General features: G+C 45.2%; 1 protein-coding gene across 1 annotated transcript in view; it reads right to left on the bottom strand.

Annotated features, from left to right (window-relative positions):
* adgb (androglobin) overlaps positions 1-19,480 on the bottom strand; it is a 110,800-nt gene that overhangs the window by 72,759 nt on the left and 18,561 nt on the right. Inside the window, exons 8-9 of the mRNA XM_029631913.2 lie at positions 4,514-4,695; positions 4,122-4,220 (exon numbers count right to left, since the gene is read on the bottom strand). Of these exons, the coding sequence (XP_029487773.1) occupies positions 4,122-4,220; positions 4,514-4,695 (281 nt within the window). The remainder of the gene's footprint in view (positions 1-4,121; positions 4,221-4,513; positions 4,696-19,480) is intronic.

Here is a 19,480-nt window from a genome sequence, read left to right as displayed (position 1 = left end):
TCTAAATGAAAATGCAAGGCAAACTTATCTATGATATAAATACAATGTTTAGTGTGTGTGGTGTGTGTACCTCAGGCACAGAAGATTTAGGGATTGGTGCCAAATCACTGCATGTTAATCTCCCACATGTTAATTATCATTGAGAGAGAGAGGGAATGGGCGAGATACATTTTTTAAAGAGGGAGTTTGAAAAAGTGTGTGTATGCGTGCGTACACGAGAATTAGAGGTCGACCGATTAATCGGAATGGCTTATTAATTAGGGTCGATTTCAAGTTTTCATAACAATCGGAAATCGGTATTTTTGAGCGCCAATTTGCCGATTTTTATTTTATTTAATTATTTTTATACCTTTATTTAACTAGGCAAGTCAGTTAAGGACACATTCTTATGTTCAATGACGGCCTAGGAACGGTGGGTTACCTGCCTCGTTCAGGGGCAGAACGACAGATTTTCACCTTGTCAGCTCGGGGGATCCATTCTTGCAAACTTACAGTTAACTAGTCCAACGCATAGTTTTTATTTATTTTATTTATTTCACCTTTATTTAACCAGGTAGGCTAGTTGAGAACAAGTTCTCATTTGCAACTGCGACCTGGCCAAGATAAAGCATAGCAGTGTGAACAGACAACACAGAGTTACACATGGAGTAAACAATTAACAAGTCAATAACACAGTAGAAAAAAAGGGGGAGTCTATATACAATGTGTGCAAAAGGCATGAGGAGGTAGGCGAATAATTACAATTTTGCAGATTAACACTGGAGTGATAAATGATCAGATGGTCATGTACAGGTAGAGATATTGGTGTGCAAAAGAGCAGAAAAGTAAATAAATAAAAACAGTATAAAAACAGTATGGGAATGAGGTAGGTGAAAATGGGTGGGCTATTTACCAATAGACTATGTACAGCTGCAGCGATCGGTTAGCTGCTCAGATAGCTGATGTTTGAAGTTGGTGAGGGAGATAAAATTCTCCAACTTCAGCGATTTTTGCAGTTCGTTCCAGTCACAGGCAGCAGAGTACTGGAACGAAAGGCGGCCAAATGAGGTGTTGGCTTTAGGGATGATCAGTGAGATACACCTGCTGGAGCGCGTGCTACGGATGGGTGTTGCCATCGTGACCAGTGAACTGAGATAAGGCGGAGCTTTACCTAGCATGGACCTGTAGATGACCTGGAGCCAGTGGGTCTGGCGACGAATATGTAGCGAGGGCCAGCCGACTAGAGCATACAAGTCGCAGTGGTGGGTGGTATAAGGTGCTTTAGTGACAACACGGATGGCACTGTGATAGACTGCATCCAGTTTGCTGAGTAGAGTGTTGGAAGCCGTTTTGTAGATGACATCGCCGAAGTCGAGGATCGGTAGGATAGTCAGTTTTACTAGGGTAAGCTTGGCGGCGTGAGTGAAGGAGGCTTTGTTGCGGAATAGAAAGCCGACTCTTGATTTGATTTTCGATTGGAGATGTTTGATATGAGTCTGGAAGGAGAGTTTGCAGTCTAGCCAGACACCTAGGTACTTATAGATGTCCACATATTCAAGGTCGGAACCATCCAGGGTGGTGATGCTAGTCGGGCATGCGGGTGCAGGCAGCGATCGGTTGAAAAGCATGCATTTGGTTTTACTAGCGTTTAAGAGCAGTTGGAGGCCACGGAAGGAGTGCTGTATGGCATTTGAAGCTCGTTTGGAGGTTAGATAGCACAGTGTCCAATGACGGGCCGAAAGTATATAGAATGGTGTCGTCTGCGTAGAGGTGGATCAGGGAATCGCCCGCAGCAAGAGCAACATCATTGATATATACAGAGAAAAGAGTCGGCCCGAGAATTGAACCCTGTGGCACCCCCATAGAGACTGCCAGAGGACCGGACAGCATGCCCTCCGATTTGACACACTGAACTCTGTCTGCAAAGTAATTGGTGAACCAGGCAAGGCAGTCATCCGAAAAACCGAGGCTACTGAGTCTGCCGATAAGAATATGGTGATTGACAGAGTCGAAAGCCTTGGCAAGGTCGATGAAGACGGCTGCACAGTACTGTCTTTTATCCATGGCGGTTATGATATCGTTTAGTACCTTGAGTGTGGCTGAGGTGCACCCGTGACCGGCTCGGAAACCAGATTGCACAGCGGAGAAGGTACGGTGGGATTCGAGATGGTCAGTGACCTGTTTGTTGACTTGGCTTTCGAAGACCTTAGATATGCAGGGCAGGATGGATATAGGTCTATAACAGTTTGGGTCCAGGGTGTCTCCCCCTTTGAAGAGGGGGATGACTGCGGCAGCTTTCCAATCCTTGGGGATCTCAGACGATATGAAAGAGAGGTTGAACAGGCTGGTAATAGGGGTTGCGACAATGGCGGCGGATAGTTTCAGAAATAGAGGGTCCAGATTGTCAAGCCCAGCTGATTTGTACGGGTCCAGGTTTTGCAGCTCTTTCAGAACATCTGCTATCTGGATTTGGGTAAAGGAGAACCTGGAGAGGCTTGGGCGAGGAGCTGCGGGGGCGGAGCTGTTGGCCGAGGTTGGAGTAGCCAGGCGGAAGGCATGGCCAGCCGTTGAGAAATGCTTATTGAAGTTTTCGATAATCATGGATTTATCGATGGAGACCGTGTTACCTAGTTAACTACACATGGTTGATGATATTACTAGATATTATCTAGCATGTCCTGCGTTGCATATAATCAGACTGAGCATACAAGCATACAAGTATCTAAGTATCTGACTGAGTGGTGGTAGGCAGAAGCAGGCGCGTAAACATTAATTCAAACAGCACTTTTGTGCGTTTTGCCAGCAGCTCTTCGTTGTGCGTCAAGCATTGCGCTGTTTACGACTTCAAGCCTATCAACTCCCGAGATGAGGTTGGTGTAACCGAAGCGAAATGGCTAGCTAGTTAGCGCGCGCTAATAGCGTTTCAAACGTCACTCGCTCTGAGCCTTGCAGTGATTGTTTCCCTTGCTCTGCATGAGTAACGCTGCTTCGAGGGTGGCTGTTGTCGTTGTGTTCTGGGTTCGAGTCCAGGGAAGAGCGAGGAGAGGGACGGAAGCTATACTGTTACACTGGCAATACTAAAGTGACTATAAGAACATCCAATAGTCAAAGGTTCATGATATACAAATGGTACAGAGGGAAAAAGTCCTATAATAACTACAACCTAAAACTTCTTACCTGGGAATATCGAAGACTCATGTTAAAAGGAACCACCAGCTTTCATATGTTCTCATGTTCTGAGCAAGGAACTTAAACATTAGCTTTCTTACATAGCACATATTGCACTTTTACTTTCTTCTCCAACACTTTGTTTTTGCATTATTTAAACCAAATTGAACATGTTTCATTATTTACTTGAGGCTAAATTGAATGTATTAATGTATTATATTAAGTTAAAATAAGTGTTCATTCAGTATTGTTGTAATTGTCATTATTACAAATAAATAAATAAATACATCGGCCGATTAAATCGGTATCGGCTTTTTTGGTCCTCCAATAATCGGTATCGGCGTTGAAAAATCATAATCAGTCGACCTCTAGCGAGAATGGATGGGAAAATAAGGGTGCATTTATATATTCATTTTGGCTATCTACAGAGCACTTGTTTGAGTGTCAACAACTGTGAGGGTACACAAACAAGCACACTTACACACATGTTTTGTTGTTGTATTGTTTGTATATCATTTTATTTTAAATGTGTGTTACTGTCCTTGTCTATCGTCTTGCTGGAAGATCCAGTTGCGGCCACGTTGGCAAACCAGGTTTTTGGCTAAAATGTCTGGGTAAAGTTCATAATGCCGATGACCTTAACAAGGGCCCCAGGAACAGTGGAAACAAGATAGACCCAAAACATCAAATATTCACCACCATATTTTAAAGTAGGTATGGAGTTCTTTACTGTTTCATATCCTTCCTTCGACGCCAAACTCACCACTGTTTCTATTTTCATGTCATCTGACCACAGCAGCAGTTCAAATCCAAGTGCAAATGCCGTTAAGCATACTCTAGGTGTTTACATTTGTTGGATGACATGAAAATAGAGCTCTTTGGCCATGCACACCAGTGGTGGGTTTGGCATCGAAAGAAGGATGTGATAAGCAGAAAAAATATATATAAAAAAAAAAATTCTGTGTGTAACGTACTGTCTGTAGTGGGCTGATTGGTAGTGTTGGGCTGGACAGCAGTGGGCTGAGATGACTTTCTGTCTTTATCCACATCTTTCCCTTTCTTCTTGGCTGAATCTGACAGCAACATAACAAGTCAGTAGGAAAACATAAATACAGGAGTGAGTAAGAAGACAGAAAAGGCAGTGGTATACTTTCTTCCACAGACAGTTCAGTCAATCCGTTGATTAACTCAAACACTCCATTAGATAAAACAGCCCACACACACACGTGATCCTAATCTAATCAATGATTTAATTGACTCTCTTAATTAAAGCAGTTTAATCAGTGCGTGTGTAAATTGCTACCCGTGTCAGGTTTAGTGGGACAGACAGACAGACAGAGGGAGAGAGAGACAGACAGAGCAGCACCTTTGCTTTTCTCCGGGGTTCTGGTTGCTGTGGGAGACTCGCCCTTGCACTCGTTGAGTCTGGACTCCCTCACTCCGGAGGTTTCCCTGGTCAGGGGCTTCTCCTCCGAGCTCTCCTCCACATACTGGAATTTGGGAACGGTGTCCTTCAGGAAGTCCCAAACCTTGCCCAGGTACTGGGACCTGAGAGATTGGACACATCACGCTGTAAAACTATCTACCCAGTTGTTTATCAATGATCCCACATGACTGGATATGTAATGGTTACATAACTTACAAACAACTAACCAAGTGTTAGATTAATAGAATGAGATGTGTTAGTGCTGGGCAAAAAAATGAAAATAGAAGGTTGGTGCTCTAAATAAAGCACTTAACTATTTAAAATGTTATTTGTGTCTGGTATATGATTTCAGTCCTGTCGATTAGTCACCATGATTCTTAATATATGTCAAAACAGATGAGTGTTGTTATGAGTGGCGTTCATTTAGCTCCAGGCATGTTCCATATCCATTCATTTCAGGCTTTATTGAAAGATTTCCTGCCAGTGATTCCAAAACAAGCCTTTTTAAATTAGGATAACTGAACGATCAAATCAAATCAAATTTTATTTGACACACACACACACACGTTTAGCAGATGTTATTGCGGGTGTAGCGAAATGTTTGCAGAGGGTTGTCATTATGCTTATTCTTACGATGACTCATTGACAGCTGCCTGCTCTGGAGTGCCTGTGAAGTTGTGGCTGGAGTTTAAATAGTCATGTTAGCTGCTGGCAATGTGTGTGTGTTTATGTGTGTGTGTGTCAGTGGAGGTTCCTTAGAGGAGGAGGGGGTGGACCATCCGACTCAGTTAATTTCAGAAAAATACAAATAGCTAATTTTTTATTAAACCAAATAACTGATTATCTTACGGCAAAAAATACCTTCTGGATATCAGGACAGCGATCACTCACCTCGGATCAGACAAAGATTTTGTCTTCAACAGGACATACTCCAAACACCCGACAAGGCCAACATCCCAGTTATTGCAAGAGGAACAGAGGACACAGAGCGGGGTGCCTCGCAAGGATTCGCAGGATCAATATTACTCGCCAACGTGCAATCATTGGACAATAAATTAGACGAGGTACGATCACGAACATCCTACCAATGGGACATCAAAAACTGTAATATCTTGTGTTTCATCGAATCGTGGCTGAATGATGACATGGATATTCAGCTAGCGGGATATGCGCTGCACCGACAAGATGGGGGGGGGGTCTGTGCAATAAGATCACAATCAGTCAGCTGTATAAGGAAATCAGCAAACAGGAAACCACTCACCCATAGGCAGAGCTCCTAGTGGCCGGAGACTTTAATGCAGGGAAACTTAAATCAGTTCTACCTCATTTCTATCAAGATGTTAAATGTGCAACCAGAGGGAAAATAATTCTGGATCACCTTTACGTGTACAAAGCTCTCCCTCACCCTCCATTTGGTAAATCCGACCACAATTCTATCCTCCTGATTCCTGCTTACAAGCAAAATGACAACCAGTGACTTGGTCTATAAAAAACTGGTCAGGTGAAGCAGATGCTAAACTACAGGACTGTTTTGCTATCACAGACTGTGACATGTTCCGGGATTCTTCCGATGGCATTGAGGAGTACACCACATCAGTCTCTGGCTTTATCAATAAGTGCACCGAGGACGTCGTCCACACAGTGACCGCACGTACATACCCCAACCAGAAGCCATGGATTACAGGCAACAATCGCACTGAGCTAAAGGGTAGAGCTGCAGATTTCAAGGTGTGGGAATCTAACCCGGAAACTTATAAGAAATCCTGCTATGCCCTCCAACGAACCATCAAACAGACAAAGCGTCAATACAGGGCTAAGATTGAATCGTACTAGACCAGCTCCGACGCTCGTCTTATGTGGCAGGGCTTGCAAACTATTACAGACTACAAAAGTGAAGCACAGCCGCGAGCTGCCCAGTGACACGAGCCTACCACACAAGTTAAATCCCTTCCATGCTCGCTTCGAGGCAAGACACACTGAGACATGCATGAGAGCATCAGCTGTTCCGGACGACTGTGTGATCACGCTGTCCACAGCCAACTTGAGTAAGACCTTTAAATAGGTCAACATACACAAGGCTGCGGAGCCAGACGGATTACCAGGACGTGTGCTCCGGGTATGTGCTGACCAACTGGCAGGTGTCTTCACTGACATTTTCAACATGTCCCTGATTGAGTCTGTAATACCAACACGTTTCAAGCAGCTCACCATAGTCCCTGTGCCCAAGAAGACAAAGGCAAGAACAGGGCTCCGGGCAGCCGAGCGGAAATGGAGGAAAACTCGCCTCCCTGCGGACCTGACATCCTTTCACTCCCTCCTCTCTACATTTTCCTCTTCTCTCTCTGCTGCTAAAGCCACTTTCTACCACTCTAAATTCCAAGCATCTGCCTCTAACCCTAGGAAGCTCTTTGCAACCTTCTCCTCCCTCCTGAATCCTCCTCCCCCTCCCCCCCCCTCCTCCCTCTCTGCAGATGACTTCGTCAACCATTTTGAAAAGAAGGTCGACGACATCCGATCCTCGTTTGCTAAGTCAAACGACACCGCTGGTTCTGCTCACACTGCCCTACCCTGTGCTCTGACCTCTTTCTCCCCTCTCTCTCAGATGAAATCTCGCGTCTTGTGACGGCCGGCCGCCCTACAACCTGCCCGCTTGACCCTATCCCCTCCTCTCTTCTCCAGACCATTTCCGGAGACCTCCTCCCTTACCTCACCTCGCTCATCAACTCATCCCTGACCGCTGGCTACGTCCCTTCCGTCTTCAAGAGAGCGAGAGTTGCACCCCTTCTGAAAAAACCTACACTCGATCCCTCCGATGTCAACAACTACAGACCAGTATCCCTTCTTTCTTTTCTCTCCAAAACTCTTGAACGTGCCGTCCTTGGCCAGCTCTCCCGCTATCTCTCTCAGAATGACCTTCTTGATCCAAATCAGTCAGGTTTCAAGACTAGTCATTCAACTGAGACTGCTCTTCTCTGTATCACGGAGGCGCTCCGCACTGCTAAAGCTAACTCTCTCCTCTGCTCTCATCCTTCTAGACCTATCGGCTGCCTTCGATACTGTGAACCATCAGATCCTCCTCTCCACCCTCTCCGAGTTGGGCATCTCCGGCGCGGCCCACGCTTGGATTGCGTCCTACCTGACAGGTCGCTCCTACCAGGTGGCGTGGCGAGAATCCGTCTCCACACCACGTGCTCTCACCACTGGTGTCCCCCAGGGCTCTGTTCTAGGCCCTCTCCTATTCTCGCTATACACCAAGTCACTTGGCTCTGTCATAACCTCACATGGTCTCTCCTATCATTGCTATGCAGACGACACACAATTAATCTTCTCCTTTCCCCTTCTGATGACCAGGTGGCGAATCGCATCTCTGCATGTCTGGCAGACATATCCGTGTGGATGACGGATCACCACCTCAAGCTGAACCTCGGCAAGACGGAACTGCTCTTCCTCCCGGGGAAGGACTGCCCGTTCCATGATCTCGCCATCACGGTTGACAACTCCATTGTGTCCTCCTCCAGAGCGCTAAGAACCTTGGCGTGATCCTGGACAACACCCTGTCGTTCTCAACTAACATCAAGGCGGTGGCCCGTTCCTGTAGGTTCATGCTCTACAACATCCGCAGAGTACGACCCTGCCTCACACAGGAAGCGGCGCAGGTCCTAATCCAGGCACTTGTCATCTCCCGTCTGGATTACTGCAACTCGCTGTTGGCTGGGCTCCCTGCCTGTGCCATTAAACCCCCTACAACTCATCCAGAACGCCGCAGCCCGTCTGGTGTTCAACCTTCCCAAGTTCTCTCACGTCACCCCGCTCCTCCGCTCCCTCCACTGGCTTCCAGTTGAAGCTCGCATCCGCTCAAGACCATGGTGCTTGCCTACGGAGCTGTGACACCTCAGTACCTCCAGGCTCTGATCAGGCCCTACACCCAAACAAGGGCACTGCGTTCATCCACCTCTGGCCTGCTCGCCTCCCTACCACTGAGGAAGTACAGTTCCCGCTCAGCCCAGTCAAAACTGTTCGCTGCTCTGGCCCCCCAATGGTGGAACAAACTCCCTCACGACGCCAGGACAGCGGAGTCAATCACCACCTTCCGGAGACACCTGAAACCCCACCTCTTTAAGGAATACCTAGGATAGGATAAAGTAATCCCTCTCAAAAAGATTTAGATGCACTACTGTTCCACTGGAGGTCATAAGGTGAATGCACCAATTTGTAAGTCGCTCTGGATAAGAGCGTCTGCTAAATGACTTAAATGTAAATGTTAAATGTAAGACTAAGGAGTTGATTGCGGACTACAGAAAAAGGAGGACCGAGCAGGCCCCCATTCTCATCGACAGGGCTGTAGTGGAGCAGGTTGAGAGCTTCAAGTACCTTGTTGTCCACATCAACAACAAACTAGAATGGTCCAAACACACAAAGACAGTCGTGAAGAGGGCACGACAAAGCCTATTCCCCCTCAGGAAACTAAAAAGATTTCGCATGGGTCCTGAGATCCTCAAAAGGTTTTACAGCTGCAACATCAAGATAATTCTGACTGGTTGCATCACTGCCTGATACGGCAATTGCTCGGCCTCCCACCGCAATGCACTACAGAGGGTAGTGAGTACGGACTAAGCTGCCTGCCATCCAGGACCTCTACACCAGGCGGTGTCAGAGGAAGGCTCTAAAAATTGTCAAGGACCCCAGCCACCCCAGTCATAGACTGTTCTCTCTACTACCGCATGGCAAGTGGAACCGGAGTGCCAAGTCTAGGACAAAAAGGCTTCTCAACAGTTTTTACCCCCAAACCATAAGACTCCTGAACAGGTAATCAAATGACTACCCGGACTATATGCATTGTGTGTGCCCCCCCCCCTCAACCCCCATTTTACACTGCTGCTACTCTTTGTTTATCATAAATGCAGTCACTTTAACTATACATTCAGGTACATACTACCTCAATTGTCCCGACCAACCAGTGCCCCCGCACATTGGCTAACCGGGCTATCTGCATTGTGTCCCGCCACCAACGTCTTTTACGCTACTGCTACTCTCTGTTCATCATATATGCACTTTAACCATATCTACATACTAACTCAATACGCCCGACTAACCGGTGCCTATATATAGCCTTGCTACTGTTATAGCCTCACTACTGTATATAGCCTCACTACTGTTTTTTTTCCACTGTTGTTTTAAAAAAAAAAATGTTTTTTTTTTTTTACTTACCTATTGTTCACCTAATACCTTTTTTTGCACTGTTGGTTAGAGCCTGTAATTAAGCATTTCACTGTAAGGTTGTACCTGTTGTATTCGGAGCACGTGACAAATAAACTTTGATTTGATTAAAACAGACTTTTCAATGAACGTCTCAAAAACACCCTCTAGGGTAGCACCATGGTGTAGCCGGAGGACAGCTATTTTCCACCCTCCTCTGGGTACATTGACTTCAATGCTGTTTCGCCATTGAGTAATTGTCTCTGGCCCATTCCCAGTTAGGGTGAGTGATGACCTCTACAGCAGAGTCTCAACTCAATCGCTGGTTGAAACAGTTTTCTGCCCTTCCCAAAATATATATTTTGTAGATAATTGGCCCCCTTTCTGGGAATCACCCACAGGACCAAACCTGGCCTGTTGAGGAGTGACGGACACCATCAAGCTGGCGGGGTGCTCTCATCTTATCTCTCAACATAGACAGGGCTCTAACTCCTCTAGCTCCAGAATGAGATAGGGTGCAGGCCAGGCAGCAGGCTGTTAGCCAGCCTGCCAGCTTAGTGGAGTCTGCCACTAGCATAGTAGTCAGCTCAGTTATCCCCATTGAGACCGTGTCTGTGCCTTGATCTAGGTTGGGCAAAACTAAACATGGCAGTGTTCGCTTTAGCAATCTCACTGGAATAAAAACATCCTCCATTCCTGTCATTATTGAAAAAGATTGTGATATCTCACATCTCAAAAAAGGGCTACTTAATGTTAGATCCCTCACTTCCAAGGCAGTCATAGTCAAGAAACAAATCAATGATCAGAAACAACTACTGAAAAAGCGACTTCCTGTGCTTGGCCCACCAATGTTGAGAATAACAAATGGCTCCCTATCCTCTGGATATGTATACAACTCACTAAAAGTGGCAATAATAAAGCCGATAGAAAAAGCCAAACCTTGACCCTGAAAATGTTTTTAATAAACAATCGGCCTACAGTACCAGTCAAAAGTTTGGACACACCTACTCATTCAAGGGTTTTTCATTAATTGCACTCCTTTCTACATTGCAGAATAATAGTGAAGACATCAAAACTATGAAAAAAATAAATATTGAATCATGTAGTAACCAAAAGGGTATTAAACAAATCAAAATATATTGTATTTTATATTCTTCAAAGTAGCCACCCTTCGCCTTGATGACAACTTTGCACTCTTGGCATTCTCTCAACCTGGAATGCTTTTCCAACAGTCTTGGAGTTCCCACATATGCTGAGCACTTGTTGGCTGCGTTTCCTTCACTCTGCGGTCCAACTCATCCCAAACCATCTCAATTGGGTTGAGGTCGGGTGATTGTGGAGGCCTGGTCATCTGATTCAGCACTCAATCACTCTTCTACTTGGTCAAACAGCCCTTACACAGCCTGGAGGTGTGTTCGGTCATTGTATTGTTGAAAAACCAGATGGGATGTCATATCGCTGCAGAATGCTGTGGTAGCCATGCTGGTTAAATGTGCCTTGAATTTGAAATAAATCACATAAAGTGTCACCAGCAAAGCACCCCAGCACCATCACTCCTCCATGCTTCACAGTGGGCACCACACGTGGAGATCATCCTTTCACCTACTCTGCATCTTACAAAATTTGGAATTATCAGACCAAAGGACAGATTTACACCGGTCTAATGTCCATTGCTCGTGTTTCTTGACTCAAGCGAGTCTTCTCTTCTTATTGGTGTCCTTTAGAGGTGGTTTCTTTGCAGCAACTCGCCCATGAAGGCCTAATTCACACATTCTTCTCTGAACAGTTGATGTTGAGATGTGTGTGTTACTTGAACTCTGTGAAGCATTTATTTGGGCTTCAATTTCTGAGGCTGGTAACTCTAATGATCTTGTCCTCTGCAGCAGAGGTAACTCTTCCTTTCCTGTGACGGTCCTCATGAGACCGTCAGCCAGTTTCATCATAGCGCTTGATGGTTTTTGCAAAGGCACTTGAAGAAACTTCAAAGTTCATGAAATTTTCCACATTGACTGACCTTCATGTCTTAAAGTAATGATGGGCTGTCATTTCTCTTTGCGGATTTGAGCTGCTCTTGCCATAATATGGACTTGGTCTTTTATCAAATAGGGCTATCTTCTGTATTCCACCGCTTTGTTGCTAAATAGGAAGCCAATTCTAGATTATACTTTGGATTGGAGATGTTTGATATGGGTCTGGAAGGAGAGTTTACAGTCTAACCAGACACCTAAGTATTTGTAGTTGTCCACGTATTCTAAGTCAGAGCCGTCCAGAGTAGTGATGTTGGACAGGCGGGCAGGTGCAGGTAGCGATCGGTTGAAGAGCATGCATTTAGTTTTACTTGTATTTAAGAGCAATTGGAGGCCACGGAAGGAGAGTTGTATGGCATTGAAGCTTGCCTGGAGGGTTGTTAACACAGTGTCCAAAGAAGAGCCAGAAGTATACAGAATGGTGTCGTCTGCGTAGAGGTGGATCAGAGACTCACCAGCAGCAAGAGCGACCTCATTGATGTATACAGAGAAGAGAGTTGGTCCAAGAATTGAACCCTGTGGCACCCCCATAGAGACTGCCAGAGGTCCGGACAGCAGACCCTCCAATTTGACACACTGAACTCTATCAGAGAAGTAGTTGGTGAACCAGGCGAGGCAATCATTTGAGAAACCAAGGCTGTCGAGTCTGCTGATGAGGATGTGGTGATTGACAGAGTCGAAAGCCTTGGCCAGGTCAATGAATATGGCTGCACAGTATTGTTTCTTATCGATGGCGGTTAAGATATCGTTTAGGACCTTGAGCGTGGCTGAGGTGCACCCATGACCAGCTCTGAAACCAGATTGCATAGCAGAGAAGGTATGGTGAGATTCGAAATGGTCGGTAATCTGTTTGTTGACTTGGCTTTCGAAGACCTTAGAAAGGCATGGTAGGATAGATATAGGTCTGTAGCAGTTTGGGTCAAGAGTGTGTCCCCCTTTGAAGAGGGGGATGACCGCAGCTGCTTTCCAATCTTTGGGAATCTCAGACGACACTAAAGAGAGGTTGAACAGGCTAGTAATAGGGGTGACAACAATTTCGGCAGATCATTTTAGAAAGAAAGGGTCCAGATTGTCTAGCCCGGCTGATTTGTAGGGGTCCAGATTTTGCAGCTCTTTCAGAACATCAGCTGAACGGATTTGGGAGAAGGAGAAATGGGGAAGGCTTGGGCGAGTTGCTGTGGGGGGTGCAGTGCTGTTGACCAGGGTAGGAGTAGCCAGGTGGAAAGCATGGCCAGCCGTAGAAAAATGCTTATTGAAATTCTCAATTATGGTGGATTTATCAGTGGTGACAGTTTTTCCTATCTTCAGTGCAGTGGGCAGCTGGGAGGTGTTCTTATTCTCCATGGACTTTACAGTGTCCCAGAACTTTTTTGAGTTAGTGTTGCAGGAAGCAAATTTCTGCTTGAAAAACCTAGCCTTGGCTTTTCTAACTGCTTGTGTATAATGGTGTCTAGCTTCCCTGAACAGCTGCATATCACGGGGGCTGTTCGATGCTAATGCAGAACGCCATAGGATGTTTTTGTGTTGGTTAAGGGCAGTCAGGTCTGGGGAGAACCAAGGGCTATATCTGTTCCTGGTTCTACATTTCTTGAATGGGGCATGTTTATTTAAGATGGTTAGGAAGGCTTTTTTTTTTAAATATCCAGGCATCCTCTACTGATGGGATGAGATCAATATCCTTCCAGGATACCCCGGCCAGGTCGATTAGAAAGGCCTGCTCGCTGAAGTGTTTCAGGGAGCGTTTAACAGTGATGAGTGGAGGTCGTTTGACCGCTGAACCATTACAGATGCAGGCAATGAGGCAGTGATCGCTGAGATCTTGGTTGAAGACAGCAAAGGTGTATTTAGAGGGCAAGTTGGTTAGGATGATATCTATGAGGGTGCCCGTGTTTAAGGCTTTGGGGAGGTACCTGGTAGGTTCATTGATAATTTGTGTGAGATTGAGGGCATCAAGCTTAGATTGTAGGATGGCTGGGGTGTTAAGCATGTTCCAGTTTAGGTCGCCTAGCAGCACGAGCTCTGAAGATAGATGGGGGGCAATCAGTTCACATATGGTGTCCAGAGCACAGCTGGGGGCAGAGGGTAGTCTATAGCAGGCGGCAACGGTGAGAGACTTGTTTTTAGAGAGGTGGATTTTTAAAAATAGAAGTTCAAATTGTTTGGGTACAGACCTGGATAGTAGGACAGAACTCTGCAGGCTATCTTTGCAGTAGATTGCAACACCGCCCCCTTTGGCAGTTCTATCTTGTCTGAAAATGTTGTAGTTTGGAATTAAAATTTCTGAATTTTTGGTGGTCTTCCTAAGCCAGGATTCAGACACAGCTAGAACATCCGGGTTGGCAGAGTGTGCTAAAGCAGTGAATAGAACAAAGGAGGAGGCTTCTAATGTTAACATGCATGAAACCAAGGCTATTACGGTTACAGAAGTCATCAAAAGAGAGCGCCTGGGGAATAGGAGTGGAGCTAGGCACTGCAGGGCCTGAATTCACCTCTACATCGCCAGAGGAACAGAGGAGGAGTAGGATAAGGGTACGGCTAAAAGCAATAAGAATTGGTCGTCTAGAACAGAGAGTAAAAGGAGGTTTCTGGGGGCGATAAAATAGCTTCAAGGTATAATGTACAGACAAAGGTATGGTAGGATGTGAATACAGTGGAGGTAAACCTAGGTATTGAGTGATGAAGAGAGAGATATTGTCTCTAGAAACATCATTGAAACCAGGAGATGTCATTGCATGTGTGGGTGGTGGAACTAATAGGTTGGATAAGGTATAGTGAGCAGGACTAGAGGCTCTACAGTGAAATAAGCCAATAAACACTAACCAGAATAGCAATGGACAAGGCATATTGACATTAAGGAGAGGCATGCTTAGTCGAGTGATCAAAAGGGTCCAGTGAGTAGAGAGGTTGGTTGGTGTCACGGCGATTTAGACAGCTAGCCAGGCCATCGGTAGCAAGCTAGCATAGGATGGAGGTCTGTTATTAGCCACCTCGTGCGTTCCGTCGGTAGATTAGTGGGGTTCCGTGTGGAGGGGATTAATCCAAATCACACAACAACAAAAAAACAATAGATATAGTTATAGAGGCCCAAGAAAAAATAAATAATAATAAAAATAAATAAATAAATTGTCCGTTAGGTCTATTCAGATAGCAGCCGATAAGACAGCTAACGGTTAGCGGACCGCAGATGGGCGTTCAGGTAACGTAGCGACGGAGGAGCCAGCCGGGTAACTCCTTCGGGTAGATAACGTCGGTAGTCCAGTTGTGAAGGCCCGGTGGGGCACCGCGTTGGCAGTAAAACGGGTCCGGATAGGTGATTGTAGCCCAGGAGTGATTGATGGAACTCTTCAGCTGGCTAGCTCCGGAATAATTGATGTTTGCTCCGGAGTCGACGAAAGCCGATAGTCACACGGATAGCAGCTAGCTAGTTGCGAGATCCAGGTATGAATGTCCAGAGTTAGCGGTTGAAATCCAGGGACATGGAGAGAAAAATAGGACCGGTATGTTCCGTTCCGAGCCGCGCCGTACAAAACTGGCGATAGATTTTCGAGCTAAAGGATAGCTGATGACCACAAACCGTGGTTAGCTGAATACTAACGATTAGCCAGTAAAGAAGCTAACTAGCTTCTGATTAGCTTCTGATTAGCTTCTGGCTAGCTTCTGGATTAGCTTCTGGGCTAGCTTCTATGGAGGATTACAGATTTGAGGTAAATAATACTTTTTTTTTATAAATATAAATTGGTGAGACGGGTTGCAGGAGAGTGTTTTGAAGATGAGTTTATGGAAAATAAAAAAATACATAAAAAAGGTATGTGAAAAAAGTTGTAAATATATATATATATACACACGGGACACGACAAGACGAGGACAAAAGACGTCTGAACTGCTATGCCATCTTGGGAAAGAATATATACAGGGGGCACCGGTACCGAGTCAGTGTGAGGGGGTAAAGGCTAGTTGAGGTAATCTGTACATGTACGTGGGGGGGGGGGGGGGGGGCATGCCTCAGGACTACCTGGCCTGATGATTCCTGGCTTTCCCCAGTCCACCTGGTCGTTTGATGCTCCAGTTTCAACTGTTCTGCCTATAGCTATGGAACCCTGACCTGTTCACCGGACGTGTTACCTTGTCCCAGACCTGCTGTTTTCGACTCCTTTCTACCACACATGCTGTCTCGACCTCTGAATGCTTGGTTATGAAAAGCCAACTGACTTTTACTCCTTACTCTTAGGTACTAATCTGTTGCACCCCATACAACCACTGTGATTATTATTAAACCCTGCTGGTTATCTATGAACGTCTTAAAGAACAATCTGGCCTTAATGGCCATGCACTCTTATAATCTCCATCTGGCACAGTCAGAAGAGGACTGGCCACCCCTCAAAGCCTGGATTCTTCCTAGGTTCCTGCCTTTCTAAGGAGTTTTTCCTAGCTACCGTGCTTCTTCATCTACATTTCTTGCTGTTTGGGGTTTTAGGCTGGGTTTCTGTATAGCACTTTGTGACATCTGCTGATGTAAAAAGGGGTTCATAAATAAAAATAGTTTTAATTCAATACAAAACCTAGGAGGCTGATGGTTCTCACCTCCTTCCACTGACATAAACAATAATTATGTCAACCTCCAGAGGACATCCTCCAACTTATCAGAGCTCTTGCAGTATGAACTAACATTTTGTCCATCAAATCAAAGTATCAGAGAATGAATCAAGCACTGAAAACATAAGCTATAACTAGCTACCACTGCAGTGAATAAAGTGTGCTGAGAAGTTGACTCAAAGAGAGAGACACAATAGTTGAAAAGTTTTGAACAAATTAATTTCTTCAAAAATTATGGAGAAGCAGCAGAGAGAAAGAAAGAGAGAGTGCTAGCTATATTTCATTTAATTTTTTTTCTTCTCAGTTTACCTTTCAATTACTTAGCTAATGCAGGTAATTTAGCCTACTCAGCAACCTGACTCAAACAGACAGGAATGCTATTTATGATAACTAGCAGGCTGAGGCTATCCAACACTGCATCTCTTCCATGTCAAGATAAGCTTTCGGATTCATTAATGTGTTGTCACCGGGCCCGCTGGTGTAACTGCTAGCTGTTCAGTCGTGGCCAAAAGTTATGAGAATGACACACATATTCATTTTCACAAAGTTTGCTGTTTCAGTGTCTTTAGATATTTTTGTCAGATGTTACTATGGATTACTGAAGTATGATTACAAGCATTTCACAAGTGTCAAAGGCTTTTATTGACAATTACGAGAAGTTGATGTAAAGAGTCAATATTTTCAGTGTTGACCCTTCTTTTTCAAGACCTCTGCAATCCGCCCTGGCATGCTGTCAATTAACTTCTGGGCCACATCCTGACTGATGGCAGCCCATTCTTGCATAATCAATGCTTGGAGTTTGTCATAATATGTGGGATTTTGTTTGTCCACCCACCTCTTGAGGATTGACCACACATTCTCAATGGGATTAAGGTCTGGGGAGATTCCTGGCCATGGACCCAAAATATCGATGTTTTGTTCCCCGAGCCACTTAGTTATCACTTTTGCCTTATGGCAAGGTGCTCCATCATGCTGGAAAAGGTATTGTTCATCACCAAACTGTTCCTGGATGGTTGGGAGAAGTTGCTCTCAGAGGATGTGTTGGTACCATTTTTTATTCATCGCTGTGTTCTTAGGAAAAATTGTGAGTGAGCCCACTCCCTTGGCTGAGAAGCAAACCCACACATGAATGGTCTCAGGATGCTTTACTGTCGGCATGACACAGGACTGATGGTAGCGCTCACCTGGTCTTCTCCGGACAAGCTTTTTCTGGATGCCCCAAACAATCGGAAAGGGGATTCATCAGAGAAAATGACTTTACCCCAGTCCTCAGCAGTCCAATCCCTGTACCTTTTGTAGAATATCAGTCTGTCCCTGATGTTTTTCCTGGAGAGAAGTGGCTTCTTTGCTGACCTTCTTGACACCAGGCCATCCTCCAAAAGTCTTCGCCTCACTGTGCGTGCAGATGCACTCACACCTGCCTGCTGCCATTCCTGAGCAAGCTCTGTACTGGTGGTGCCCCGATCTCGCATCTGAATCAACTTTAGGAGACGGTCCTGGCGCTTGCTGGACTTTCTTGGGTGCCCTGAAGCCTTATTCACAACAATTGAACCGCTCTTCTTGAAATTCTTGATCATCCGATAAATGGTTGATTTAGGTGCAATCTTACTGGCAGCAATATCCTTGCCTGTGAAGCCCTTTTTGTGCAAAGCAATGATGACGGCACGTGTTTCCTTCCAGGTAACCATGGTTGACAGAGGAAGAACAATGATTCCAAGCACCACCCTATTATTTGAACTCAACCAGCATGACAGAGTGATCTCCAGCCTTGTCCTCGTCAACACTCACACCTTTGTTAACGAGAGAATCACTGACATGATGGCAGCTGGTCATTTTGTGGTAGGGCTGAAATGCGGTGGAAATGTTTTTGGGGGATACAGTTCATTTGCATGGCAAAGAAAGACTTTGCAATTAATTGCAATTCATCTGATCACTCATCATAACACTCTGGAGTATATGCAAATTGCCATCATACAAACTGAGGCAGCAGAATTAATACTTCTGTCATTCTCATAACTTTTGGCCACGACTGTACACTATACTGTGTGATTGTACACATGGATTGGATAGTGGGTTTACTAACACTTTAGCTAATATGATGACAAAAATGTGTTCATTTTATTTAGCTTTAGCTTGAAGAGGTTTTTAAACCTGGTCACAAACAGCTGTTGTGTTGTGTACTGAAGTCCACAAGCGAAGGAAAAATGTGAGAGGAGAGCGCTTCGATACAAAATGGAAATATACAACGAGCAAAGTGATGATTCTGTACATGGCTGCTATGTAAGTGAACTGTGTGTGCAGGTGATCAGGGGTGTATTCATTCCGCCGATTCTGTTGCAAAACTTTTTTAAACTGAAGCAAACGGAAAGAAACAGGGATGGACCTACCTGAATTTGTCCAAGAGAAACTCGTTAAAGTCACAAAACACAACGTTTTGATACTGTTTGGACTAATGATTACAACCAAGATCAGCTAGATGCAGGCAAGAGTGTGCAAGGCGGTATTGAATGTGTCACAGTCTGTCACCTTGATTACTCCAATTTGTCTCTTGACCTGTGTACCTACATTATAAACGGTAATTTGTAGGCTAGGTTGTAACAACCTCCTTATGGGTATAGGGGAAATTAGAGTATCATGTAGTAGCCTAAACCTATCGATGTTACATTGAGCTTGGGGAATTGAATATGAATAACAGTCATCCAATATGCTGTAATAGAAAAAACAAAATGTGTCCTCCTTCATCTTAAATGGCACCGGCCACCACTGGTGTGAGTGTGTGTGTGTGTTCCCAGCCCCATCCAGGTTTAATATGGAGAAAATTACAATGGGACCTCCCACAGCCCCTCGACCCCTGTAGAACAGTCACACTAACACTAGCCTAGTGGGTGTCTGTATGTCTGTGTGCCTCTCAGCACCCTGACTGTGTTGGCTGATAGGTTTCCCAGGGGGTCCACTAACAACAGCTAACCTGCTGAGGTGGAGAGAACAACACCCTCCTGCTTCCCCGTACACAGTTTAATCAAGAGGCTGCAGGTACCAGGCCTTATAGGTCAAAATGGACTGCTTGGTTTTTAACAACATCAACAGAGAA

This window comes from Oncorhynchus nerka, linkage group LG24, assembly GCF_034236695.1.
Source record: "Oncorhynchus nerka isolate Pitt River linkage group LG24, Oner_Uvic_2.0, whole genome shotgun sequence".
NCBI lineage: Eukaryota > Metazoa > Chordata > Actinopteri > Salmoniformes > Salmonidae > Oncorhynchus > Oncorhynchus nerka.
The sequence above is the reverse complement of the archived record's forward strand: the minus strand, read 5'-3'. Positions and strand labels throughout refer to the sequence as shown.